This window comes from Panicum virgatum, chromosome 5K (assembly GCF_016808335.1).
Source record: "Panicum virgatum strain AP13 chromosome 5K, P.virgatum_v5, whole genome shotgun sequence".
Classification (NCBI taxonomy): domain Eukaryota; kingdom Viridiplantae; phylum Streptophyta; class Magnoliopsida; order Poales; family Poaceae; genus Panicum; species Panicum virgatum.
In genome coordinates, this window is record NC_053140.1 from 20,156,829 (window position 1) to 20,170,037 (window position 13,209).

At 45.1% G+C, this 13,209-nt stretch overlaps 1 protein-coding gene across 1 annotated transcript; it reads right to left on the reverse strand.

Annotated features, from left to right (window-relative positions):
- Nucleotides 1–3,466: 3,466 nt before the first annotated feature.
- Nucleotides 3,467–5,384, reverse strand: LOC120709775. The gene is made up of 4 exons (XM_039995428.1): nucleotides 4,507–5,384; nucleotides 4,258–4,425; nucleotides 4,034–4,174; nucleotides 3,467–3,924 (listed from the first exon to the last, which is right to left on the reverse strand). The coding sequence occupies exons 1-4, from the start codon at nucleotides 5,165–5,167 to the stop codon at nucleotides 3,467–3,469; spliced, it is 1,428 nt and encodes a 475-aa protein (XP_039851362.1). The 5' UTR covers nucleotides 5,168–5,384.
- Nucleotides 5,385–13,209: the final 7,825 nt, after the last annotated feature.

The window sequence follows — 13,209 nt, forward strand, 5'->3', positions numbered from 1 at the left end:
AAAATCACAGCATTTCTGCAGAGCTAGACAGACCAACACAAGACTGCCGCACCTACAAGGACTAGTTGTTAAGATTTTTTGTTAATCCGTTCAGCCAATTCCCAAACATGTTAGTGAAGCTGCGTGGTTTTGGGATACCCCAAGCTGCATAAACCATTGCCCAAGCTAAACGTGCCATTCGTCAATCAAAGAACAAATGTTGTATTGTTTCATTTTCATGACAAAAATAACGCTGTTGATTTCATTGCCAGTTCCTTTTATCTACATTGTCTTTAGTTAGTGTGACACCTCACTTGAGGAACCAAAGGAAAATTTTTATCTTAAGCGGGGTTTTTAGTTTCCAAATTCTCTTATTCATATTATTTAGGATTTGGTTTATTAGACCCAGATAATGTGATTTAACTGAAAAAACACCATGCTGGTCTAGGTTCCATTTGAATTCATCCCGGTCGTGCGTTAGCACCACATTTGCAAGTCGTGAGACAAGGTTGTTCCACATCACCAACTTGCTGCCTATTAGGTCTCTACGCCAGGATAGATTAGGACTCGGTGTCCTCAGTACCTCAGCTACCGTATCCTGCTTTTTTTCTGACTATATTATAGAGTTGAGGATATTGTTCGCGAAGGGGGCTGTTCCCAAGCCAAATATCCTCCCAAAATCTTACTTGTGACCCATCTTTAATTACAAAATTTCCGAACCTTAGAAAATCTCTTTTCACCTTCATGAGACTTGCCCAGAAATGCAAATCTCCGCTCTTCCATTGGACTTGCACCAGAGATTTAGTCCCTAGATATTTATTGCGTATGATCTGCTGCCAAGTACCATCTGTAGTTAACAAACAATATAGCCATTTACTGAGTAAAGTTATGTTCTTTAATTCTAAATTTTGTATCCCTAGTCCACCTTGGTCTTTTGGTTGACATAGGATATTCCATTTAGCTAGCCGATATTTCCGCTTCTACTCATTGCACTGCCCAAAAAAACGTGAACGGAATTAATCTAATTTTTGGCGGACTCCCTTTGGAATCTCAAAGAAAGGCATTATATACATGGGTAAGCTGCTGAGAACAGAGTTGATAAGTGTTAAACGACCTCCAGCTGATAGGTTTTTTTCTTTCCAACTGCTGAGACGTTTTTCGAATCTTTCTTGCACTTTCAACCAATCATTATTAGACAGCCTCCTAAAGTGAATCGGAATCCCTAAATATCGAATAGGGAACTCGCCTACTTGACAACCAAACATCTCCATGTATTGTCTTTCAAAATTCTTGGCATCACCAAAGCAAAAGATTTCACTTTTATGAAAATTGATTTTTAGACCCGAGAATTGCTCAAATGCACAAAGAATTGTCTTCAAGCTGTGAGCTTGTTCCAGGCTATGTTCCAAAAAGAGGATTGTGCCATCGGCGTATTGTAGTATAGATAATCCACCATCTAAAAGGTGCGGTACCACACCACTTAACTGATTCTCTTCTTTTGCTCTATTAATAAAGAGTGTGAGCATATCGGCAACTATATTAAACAAAATTGGAGAAAGCGGATCACCTTGTCTTAGGCCTTTCTTTGTTTGGAAAAAAGGGCCTACTTCATCGTTTACATTTATCGCTACACTTCCGCCAGAGATGAAGGACCTAATCCACTCAATCCACATGAGTGAAAATCCTTTCAACCGAAGCGTTTGAAAACCTTGTCATATGCCTTCTCAAAGTCTATTTTGATTATAACCCCACTAAGATTTTTACGATGTAACCCATGTACTGTTTCATGAAGAATAACAACCACTTCTAAAATATTCCGGCCTCTCATAAATGGATACGAACTGTCGCGACTTTCGTAAAGATTTTGAAACTCACATTAAGCAAGCAGATGGGTTTAAATTGCTGGATTTTACTGGCTTCATTTATTTTTGGCAATAAGGTTATAACACCAAAATTTAGGCTGAAAAGGGGAAGGTCACCATTATGCAAGTCATGGAACATGCGCAAAGGGTCCCCTTTGATGACATCTCGAAAATGCTGATAGAATTCAGCCGGGAAACCATCTAGGCCCGAAGCTTTATTATGTTCCATGGCGAAAATTGCATCCCGAATCTCCTTTTCGGTGAATGGAGCTGTGAGGAATTCATTTTCTGCCATACTAACTTGAGGAATATCATCCATCCTATCACTTAAGGTGAAATGATTGTCCTCCGGAGGACCAAATAACTCCTTATAAAACTGGGTGATATAATTTTTTAGATTATTTTGTCCTTCAATTTTATTCTCTTCATGCTCTAGGGAAAAAATATGTTTCTTTCGATGTTTGCCATTGGCGATCATCTGAAAATACTTTGTATTATTATCCCCCAATAGAACCTCAGTCGCTTTTGCACGTTAATAAAACTTGAGTTCCTCTTCTCTCAAGAGTTTTATCAAGTCATCTCGTGCCTTTTCTAGTTGTTCCCTTTCCCCATCCGTGAGCAATCTAGTTTCAACCATCGTATCTAGGTTATTGACTACTGTTTGTAGGTTTTCCTTTTGAGCTTTGTACACCCCATGGTGGTGGCAAGCCCACCCCCGCAAGTGTTTTCTTAAAGCCCCAATTTCCTATTCCAGCATTGTACTGAGTTTTGTTCGGCTACCGGTTTATTCCAGACTTCAGTAACCCGTTCCCTAAAATCCTCATGAGTAAGCCAACTAAGTTCCATTTTGAACTGTTGAGTATTCCCCGTGTAGGATGGGTCGCCGGTATCCAGTAGAAGTGGTGTATGGTCTGATACACCTCTATCTAGCGCAAGTACAGTTACCAAAGGAAATTTAAATTCCCACTCAGTAGTCATTAGAACTCTATCGAGTTTCTCATATGTCGGATCCATTAGATTGTTTGCCCAGGTGAATTGCCGCCCTGGCAAGTCAATCTCGCGAAGATCAGAGCTATCGATGACAGCGTTGAAGAGAAAAGGCCAACGGGGATTGAAATTATTCTTATTCTTTTCTTCACTATGACGCATGACGTTGAAATCCCCCCAATTAGCGTTGGCCATGGATTTTGTTGGCACGTACGAACGAGCTCCGACAAAAAAAGCAGACTTAAAGTCATCTTGAGCCGGGCCTTATACTACCATCAAAATCCATTTGAAATCGTCATTTTTATTACGGAGATGGAATTTAATAAAGAATTCCCCTTCCACTATTAAAGACAAATCAAGTGCTGTTGAATTAATTCCCAATAACACCCCTCCTGATCGCCCTCTAGGGGGAGACAGTACCATATGAAGTCCGCGCCCCCAGATAGATGGTTAATATTCGATCTAGACAAATCTTGTTTCCATGACAGCAACAAAGTCAAGTTTGTGATCCTTGATTGCGTCAGAAATATATCTGTATTTAGCCAAGTCTGAAAGACCTATGCTATTCCAAAATATACCTTTCATGAGGAAACACTTTTATTTAATTTCTGCTGTCTTTTACGTACTTTATCCTTTTTTTATGACGATTTGGATTTACGACCCGACTCCTTGAGGTCACAAATTTTTGTGGCCAAGTCCAAATCATCCAAGTCCACATCAGTGACCTCCTTTACCAAATGAGATAAAAGGCCACAGTCATTTTCGTGGTCCTCCTCATCACTTAGCTCAAAAGGATTGAAGTCAAATAAGGCCCTTCCAGTTCCTTTTAAATTTGGCTGAACGGTAACCCTATCCACCTTGATTCTTTTAAGTGCATTGTAGGAGACATTAATCGCTTTGCTAGTACTACCCAAGGATATTCCAATGGAATTTAAATTTGCTATACAAGTGTCTTTCTGTATGTCTATCGGGGAGATGAAAGAAGGATTACCTGGCGAGGAAGCTATGTTCGAACCCCTCAAGCTAGCTGCAATAGGGCTGTCTAGATTCCGTATTGCAGCACGTCGCTTGGCCTTATCCATCACATACTCGTCAGCTGCAGGTGTTCCATCGGCAGTATACTAGTAATTAGAACGAGCACTTCGACGTTTGCCATCCACAAAAACTGACCCCTCTTGAGGAGTCGAATTTTAAAAAAAAAATACCTTCAGTGCTTTTACTAGGTGTCCTAAGACCAGTCAATGGCTCAGCGCCCGACTGTCCCGACTCAGTTTGTGGAGGTGGTGCCGACATAAGCTTCTGTCTAACAGGATTGAATGTCTCCCTCCGGCCATGTCCATGTAAGTCTGCCGCAAATATCTCAAGTGATGTCATATTCAAAACATCAAAACAAATATTTGTCGTTTGCGATATCGAGTGCAACTCTCACTTTCTGGGCTTGGCGTGGGGAAAGGAGATGATGCGGTATGCGACTGACACCCTCGCCGAGCCGCCACTTCACTGTTCGGTGTAAATGTGCTGGCCGACACCTGCGGCTGCTGGTGATCAGGCGTGTTCGCTACTGACCATTCAGCCTCTCTCACTGGCGACCCAGGATCTACATTTGAACACGAGATATGTGACAGCATATCCAAATAAACATCACCAACCTTGGAAGAAAAAATAGGATGATACTTACAAGGTGTGCATCCAGGATCCGGTCTAAAACACGTCTTGGGTATTGTCACCGCAATCGGAGGCAGCTTATCATCACTTTTCATGAACACTAACAGCTTTGGCGGTGGACACGGCCGCCTTTTTCCCAAAGGTGTTACAGCAATATGATGTTGCATAGGAGTAGGGCCGGCACTCCCTGACTGAGGTGCTGAGTTATCTGTTTTGCTGTCACTTCTCATTTTCTTAGCAGCTGTCTCCCTGCCTGACTCCTCAGTACCACCATTTCCTGCCCCGAAATCATCCTGATCCATGGGGTCAACATCTTCGTTTGGAGCCACAGCCGGCTCGAATGAATCATCCTCCAGTGTATATGTGATATGATATCCTTCTGTACCAAAAACCAGGTCTGTGGTGAGGGGCAACTCAGACTTATTAAGTATCCCAACTTTCACTCTTATTACTCCCATCTTCCTGTATGTGTACATGTCCACCTCCCGAGTAGTTCCTATGACTGTTCCAAGAGCCCAGAAAACCGGATAATTTCTAAAAGCATGAGGCACCCTGGTAATGTGAACCCAAACTTCCTCTAATTCATAAGTTGGAATAATATCCTGATTGTGCTGCCACACAGACACTATGAGAGTGACTCCATGATTTTTTAGATGATAACCGATGTCGACCATACTTTGCAAAGCTTCATCACTTGGGGACGCGACCAAAAAAGATTCCGCCCCATGTGGTATAGCCTACCACTGCCAACCAGTCCTTGTAATCCAGGCAGGTTCACTCTCAGGGGCGGAGGGCCTGTTATGGCCCACTATGGCGCCCGCCATACCTCGGCCCAGCAGAATCCCTTATATCCCCTTAGTATTTGGCCCAGCCCAACAATGAAGTGCCCCTAGTTCTCTCTGCCCTCTCCCACTCAGCTCCGCCGCCGCTCAGCTCCCTATCGCCGCGAGACGCCGAAACGGCAACCAGGCCACCAGGGAAGAGGGAGCGAGAACGAGAAGCACTGCAGCAAGGCATCCCGCGGCGGCAGCGGCGGCGGCCGGCGCTCTGGTGCGGCGACGCGGAGAGCCTTCTCCCCTGCCCCCGCCCCTGCAGGCTGCAGCCTTCCCCCACCGCCCTGTGCCCCTGCCTGGCACTGGCAGGGCATCCCGCGAGGGCGGCGGCTGATGACCCTGGCGCGGCGGCAGCGGCCGGCGACCCTAGCATGGCGGCGCGGCGGTCCTGCCCCCTTCCCTGCAGCCATCTTCCCCGACCGCCCTGTGGGAATCCCGCGGCGGCAGATCGATGGGCGGCGGCAGAACCGCAGCAGTATGGACCTACGGTGGCCGGCGCCCAGCCCCTGCGCACCTGCGTAGCTGCGCCCGTGGGTGGCCCTAGGCCGGCGGCAGCCTGGCACAGTTGTATGCCCCCTCCCCTCTTGATCTTGAGTTACTACCACTGCGGCACTGCCACACCTCATTTTTTGCTCGTCCTCTGCCACTGTTCACTCTGGACAACATCAGCAGTGATCTGTGCCCCAGTAACCGTGATCAACCCAGTGGGTGCTCGGTCAGGAGCTTCTAAGTTGTAGTTCGCCTCAGTAACCTGTACAAATGCTAGCTCCTTTTTCCCAGACCCTAAAAAAGATGCACTGGGCTTTGGCATTTTTACTTACGGACACTGGGATGGCAGATGTGAGTTCTTCTTGTTGCAGACGATACAGTCAAGATCTGCCTTGCAAGCTTCATTAACATGCCCACTGCACTTGCATCTGAAACAAAAAGCCCTTTTTTTCTTTAACTTACGTACCTTGCTCGGTTTGCTGCTGGGGATGTTGGTATTGTCTGCCCCTTGCTGGCTGGATTCCGCAGACTCACGGCTCTCAGGCACAGGTACAAACTTTCGCTGTGTTTCCCAGCCACGACCAGCACCCCTGCCGCGCCACTGTCTCGCTTCTTCCTGGAAAACTCCATCAGCACGACCGGATCCGTCTCCGTGCCCACGCTGCTGTGCGTCGTCGCGTCCCCAGCCGTGGACGTCGTCACGTCCAGCACCATGAGCACCGCGACCAGGCCCGTTGCCACGGCCAGGCCCCGTGCTGCGACCAGGAGGATCACGACCGCCGTCTCCGCGACCTCGCCCTTGAAACGGCGCACGGCGACCCCGATCGATCATCCTAGGAAAGGGTGGCATCTGTGCGGCAGTGCGGCGCACGGCGTCAGCGTAGGATCCCCGTGGCGTCTGCGCTCGTATTGACGGCGCAGGACCCGGATTCGGGAGAGTAGGGTTTGGCGAGGTGGGGAGGGTCTCCGTGTTTTGTTTTTTTGCTTTGGTCACGCACGAATTTGTGCCAGTCCTAAGCCCCGTCGGGAACACATCCCACCAAGACCGGCCGAAATTCCTGGCCCTCTCGATTAGGATGTCTCTACTTGGTCGAATCGGATTTGCATTTGCTTCAGGAAAACTCTTCTCGCTTTCCTTTGGAAAGAAAGCCTTCAGAGTGATTTCCGATGGCCTCCTTTTGGGCAGCGGTCCTCTCCACGGGCGGACGAAAAAACATTTTGGGATCAACTGCGGCGGCGGAGGCCGGTTGCCCCGGCGCTGCGGCGGCATCCCCATGGCACTTGCTCTGCGCCTCCTCGGTCTCGGCCCTGTCCGTCTTCTCGTCATTGATGCTGTTGTGGTCGGATGGCGACGATGAGCTCACCACGGGCGCGGGCGCGGGAGCGGCCTGCTGCTGTGGCGTCGGCAGTGGCTGTTGGTGATATGTCCAAGAGCCCATCATCATAATACGGTTTAAAGGCCCAAGAGAATATTGATCCAAGAGGGATTAGAGTTACTAATGGACCTTACTAATGGGCCTATGAGATAGAAGCCCATTAGTACGCCCTATATATACGAGGGAGGGACTAGGGGGGCGATGACCTGAGAGCTACGCCACCTCCTAGCCGCCGCCCCTCCCTCCCTCTCTCGGCCGCCGCCCATGCCGTGCGTGCGGTGCTAGCACACCGACGCCCAGCGTTTCATCCCCGTACGTGTGGACTCCGTGGAGGCGCTGCTACGACTGCTGCGCTGATCGGCTGCTGGGATCAAATACGAGGAGCTCGGTTCGTGGGACGTGATCGATTACTTCCTCTACATCGACGCGCGACTTCTTCCGCTGCGCTGCGCGTCTAGTGGTAACGATCTATGATCTTCTACTCGCAAGTATCTTGGGTATATGCGGTAGTGATGCTAGCGTAGCCTACCCGATTCCCTTCAGTGGTACCAGAGCCATCTTACGTAGTTTTTGGTCTGGATCATTTGCATATAGGTGATATGTTGTTGTAGTAGATTGGATCTATTACTTTTGCACGGCTTGATTAGATCAATTGGTCATAAGGGGTTAAAACTAGAGCGAGTTGATTGCGCGGCATGTGACAAAAGATTAGTTTGTGTTCTTTCTCTGTTATGCATACGACATGTCCCTACCGGCTGGAATCACCATCGGGACTAACTATGTGCATAAGTCAGCAGATTGGACCAACAGATCGAGGTCATGTTTAGATGCAGTCTTCTCAAGTGCAAAGTTTGCACGGTCAATGTGATTGACCTAGTGAAAATTGAGGCATTATGAATGGCTCGGATTTGAGGTGATGCGATCACTCTGATGAGATTTTCATAGGGATTCCATAGATGCGATCTGTGTAATTCCGTGAGATTTTCATAGGGACCGCCGTTGCTTTCTCGCTGTAGCGGCTTCCTAAGCGCTACTTTGGTAGAACACGTCGTACGCCTAATTTGTTTTTGCAGGGTGTGGTGTGAATGGTATGGCCTCAATGTCATGTGATGATCTATGTGATGATTTGTGCGGCCTGCGTGTCGCAAGTTAACACAACCGGGTTGAGGTTGCACCATTATTGTATAACGACCTGCGTGTCGATTTGTGATGTTTGAATCCTCATGTAATTATTTCACTAGCTATTTGATGTAGTAGCTTAGTATCTTTTCATGGAGGCTTCAATCATGATGGCGATGATGATCACCACATGACAGGACGGATGGCAATGGAGGTCACCTTGGAGCCATGGCGATGGAGCCCATTGTGATGCAAGAGGCCATACTATTCACAATATAATATGATTATATGCCTGTGATGTTTATTTTCCTGTCATACTATTCTTTCATGCTTTTACATATGGTGGATGCTTTAATCATGATAGAATAGCTTCCCTCAGAAAAGATTGAGTTTTGATGCCTTTTACCAATAGCTGCACTTATAAATTTTGATCGTTGTGTGGTAGGTTTACCAAAGTAGAGTACCCTCAGCTATCACTTTTGTATAGGGTGGATGTCGGACATTCACAAGCATAGTATTGGTTTACTCAGCAAAGCTATCAAAACAGTTTTGGGCTTTAAGGCATAGGGTTGGGGCCGGGGCATTGGATGCCACCCAACAAACAAGAGTCGCATAGAGATGTGATTAGTAATTTGTTACTTACCTGTATCACTACTTTTCTAGCCGTGATGCTAAAGCTCACTAGAATTTTAGTGATTATGGATCTTTAACCACTATATGTCATTAGAGGGAAGATGACTTTGATATAGTAGGTTGTCTTTTGTTAAATCAGTTAATGAAAGTCTTTACATAAACTTAGTGCTGAAATCTTGCTTTACTTTAATGTTGTAGATCATGTCTGCCAGTAACAATTCCGCTTTCAATTTGTGTTTTGTTCTTGAGAAAGAAAAGTTGAATGGAACAAACTTTATTGATTGGTACCGCAACCTGAGAATTGTTCTCAGGCAAGAGAAAAATGAGTATGTTCTTGAGCAGCCATATCCTGATGATCTCCCTGACAATGCAACTGCAGCTGATCGCAGAGCTTATGAGAAGCACTGCAATGACTCAATTGATGTCAGCTGTCTGATGCTCGCCTCCATGTCCCCTGATCTGCAGAAGCAGTATAAGCATGCGGATGCTCATACCATGATCGAGGGGCTGCGTGGGATGTTTCAGAACCAATCCAGGACTGAGAGGTTCAATATCTCAAAGTCCTTATTTGCGTGCAAGCTGGCAGAAGGTAGCTCAGTCAGTCCTCATGTGATCAAAATGACTGGTTGCATTGAGACTTTGGACAGACTTGATTCTAAACTTCACCAAGACTTGGCTACTGATGTTATTCTCCAGTCGCTCCCAGCGAGTTATGAGCCTTTTATCATGAACTTTCAGATGAATGGCTTGGATAAAACATTGAGTGAGTTGCATGGGATGCTAAAGACAGTAGAGGAGAGCATTAAGAAGAATCTCAATCATGTGATGATGATTCAGAAGGGGAACAAAAAGAGGAAGCGTTGGACGCCTCCTAATCCCAAAGGTAAAGGCAAGAAAAAGAGTTCCGGTGGTGAGTCCTCGGGCTCTAAGCTAAAGCTAGCACCTAAGGCCAAATCTGGCCCTACTTCTGAAGATGAATGCTTCCACTGTCATGAAAAGGGACATTGGTCTAGGAACTACAAGAATTACTTGGAAGAAAAGAAGAAGAAGGGAAGTGAGACTTCCACTTCAGGTATAAATGTTATAGAAATAAATATTGCATTATCTTCTAGTGAATCATGGGTATTTGATACTGGATCGATGATTCACACTTACAAATCGTTGCAGGGTCTAAGTGAGACTAGAAGATTTGCAAGAGGCGAGTTGGACGTTCGTGTCGGCAATGGCGCAAAGGTTGCGGTGTTGGCGGTCGGCACCTACCACTTGTCTCTACCCTCCGGATTAGTTTTGGAATTAAATAATTGTTATTGCATTACTGCTTTGAGCAAGAACATTATTTCTTCTTCATGTTTGGAAGAAGTTGGTGATTTTAAGATTGTAATAGAGAACAAACGTTGTTCTATCTTTTGCAATGGTATTTTTTATGCTCATTGTCCATTGGTGAATGGATTATATGTTCTTGATCTTGAGGATAAATATGTCTGTAACATTAATACTAAGAGGCTTAGATCAAATGATTTGAATCCCACTTTTATTTGGCATTGTCGCTTAGGTCATATAAATGAGAAGCGCATTGAACAACTCCATAAAGATGGATTGTTAAGCTCATTTGATTTTGAATCATTTGACACATGTGAGTCTTGTTTGCTTGGAAAGATGACCAAAGCGCCTTTCACTGGTCATAGTGAGAGGGCGAGTGACTTGTTGGGACTTGTACATATCGATGTATGTGGACCAATGAGCTCAATAGTCAGAGGTGGTTTTCAGTACTTCGTTACTTTCACTGATGACTTTAGTAGATATGGCCATATCTACTTAATGAGGCACAAGTCCGAATCGTTTGAAAAGTTCAAAGAATTTCAGAATGAAGTACAAAATCAATTAGGCAAGACAATTAAATTTCTGCGATCTGATCGTGGAGGAGAATATTTGAGCCTTGAATTTGGTGATCATTTGAAGCAATGCGGAATTATTCCGCAGCTAATTCTGCCCGGAACGCCTCAATGGAATGGGGTATCCGAACGGAGGAATCGAATTTTGTTGGACATGGTTAGGTCCATGATGAGCCAAGCTGATCTTCCATTGTCATTTTGGGGTTATGCTCTTGAAACTGCTGCGTTCACACTGAATAGGGTTCCAAGTAACTCTGTTGAGAAGACACCATATGAGATATGGACTAGAAAACGTCCCGGATTATCTTTTCTCAAAGTTTGGGGATGTGAGGCTTATGTCAAACGTTTGATGTCAGATAAACTCACTCCAAAGTCAGACAAATGTTTCTTTGTGGGATATCCTAGGGAAACCAAAGGATATTATTTTTACAATAAGGCGGAAGGCAAAGTGTTTGTCGCTCGCAATGGTATTTTTTTAGAAAAGGAGTTTCTCTCAAAAGGATTTAGTGGGAGCAAGGTGCAACTTGAAGAAATTCAGAAAACACCCGAAACTGTTTCAGCACCCACTGAAAATCCACGGGATGTGCAAGATGTTGCACAACCCATAGTTGAGGCACCAGCCCCACGAAGGTCTACAAGGGCACGTCGCGCTACTGACAAGCTCAACCTCCTTATTACGGAGGAGCGCCACGTATTATTGATGGAAAATGATGACCCTTGACCTACAAAGAAGCAATGATGGGACCCGACTCCGACAAATGGCTTGAAGCCATGGAATCCGAGTTAAAATCCATGCATGATAATCAAGTTTGGAACTTGGTCGATCAGATTGACAGTGTAAGACCTGTCGACTGTAAGTGGATTTTTAAGAAAAAAATAGACATAGATGGAAATGTTCACATCTATAAGGCACGATTGGTGGCGCAAGGTTTCCGATAAATTCAAGGTGTTGACTATGAGGAAACCTTTTCGCCCGTCGCAATGCTAAAGTCTGTTCGGATTCTCCTAGCAATTGCCACATATTATGACTATGAGATATGGCAAATGGATGTTAAAACCGCTTTCCTTAATGGACATCTAAGTGAGGATGTGTATATGACACAGCCTGAAGGTTTTGTCGATCCTAAAAATGCTGGGAAAATATGTAAGCTTCAGAGGTTCATTTATGGATTGAAGCAAGCATCTCGGAGTTGGAATATTCGTTTTGATGAAGTAGACAAATGGTTTGGCTTCATCAAGAATGAAGATGAGCCTTGTGTTTACAAAAAGACTAGTGGGAGCGCACTTGTGTTTCTGGTCCTATATGTGGATGACATATTACTGATCGGAAATGATATTCCAATGCTTGAAGCCGTTAAAACCTCATTGAAAAAGAGTTTTTCGATGAAGGATTTAGGATAGGCGGCTTATATTCTGGGTATTAGGATCTATAGAGATAGATCAAAAAGGCTAATTGGATTAAGCCAAGACACGTACATTGACAAGATATTGAATCGGTTCAATATGCAAGATTCCAAGAAAGGTTTCTTGCCAATGTCACATGGCATTACTCTAAGCAAGAGTCAGTGTGCTACGACACCTGATTAGCAAAAGAGGATGAGTACGATTCCTTATGCTTCAGCCATAGGGTCGATCATGTATGCTATGTTTTGCACGCGCCCAGATGTTTCCTTTGCTCTAAGTGTTACGAGCAGGTATCAGTCAGATTTCGGTGAAGCTCACTGGACAATTGTAAAGAGTATCCTTAAGTACTTGAGAAGAACTAAGGATATGTTCCTAATATTTGGAGGCGAAGATGAGCTCCTTGTAAAAGGTTACACCGATGCTAGTTTTCAAACAGACAGAGATGACTCCAAATCGCAATCCGATTTTGTTTTCTGCCTCAATGGTGGGGCAATGAGCTGGAAAAGTTCCAAGCAAGATACGGTGGCTGATTCGACGACAGAGGCCGAGTATATTGCAGCCTCCGAAGCTGCAAAAGAAGCTGTTTGGATCAGAAAGTTTGTTTCTGACTTGGGTGTTGTTCCTAGTGCGTCCAGTCCAGTGGACCTCTATTGTGATAATAGTGGTGCCGTTACACTAGCAAAGGAGCCTAGAACAACTAAGAAGTCCAGACATATACTGCGGAAGTATCACCTCATCCGTAACTTTGTTGAGAGAGGTGACGTGAAGGTTTGAAAGGTGCACACGGATTCAAACGTTGCTGATCCGTTGACGAAGCCTCTCCCACAACCAAAGCATGAGGCGCACATGAGATCTATGGGTATTAGATACTTACATCAGTGATTCTAGTGTGCGTGTGAGATTTTTGTGTCATGAGTATGTTTATGTAATGATAAATAATTGTTATTTGTTCCATGGATAATTATTTTTT

Excerpts from the sequence above, each read along its gene's own strand:
- LOC120709775 (XM_039995428.1), bottom strand. The coding sequence starts at position 5,167 with ATGGTCGACATCGGTTATCATCTAAAAAATCATGGAGTCACTCTCATA. Across the intron at positions 4,426-4,506 it reads GGATCCTGGATGCACACCTT|ATCCTGGGTCGCCAGTGAGA; the intron begins GTAAGTATCATC and ends GTTCAAATGTAG. Across the intron at positions 4,175-4,257 it reads CCCCACGCCAAGCCCAGAAA|ACTTACATGGACATGGCCGG; the intron begins GTGAGAGTTGCA and ends TATTTGCGGCAG.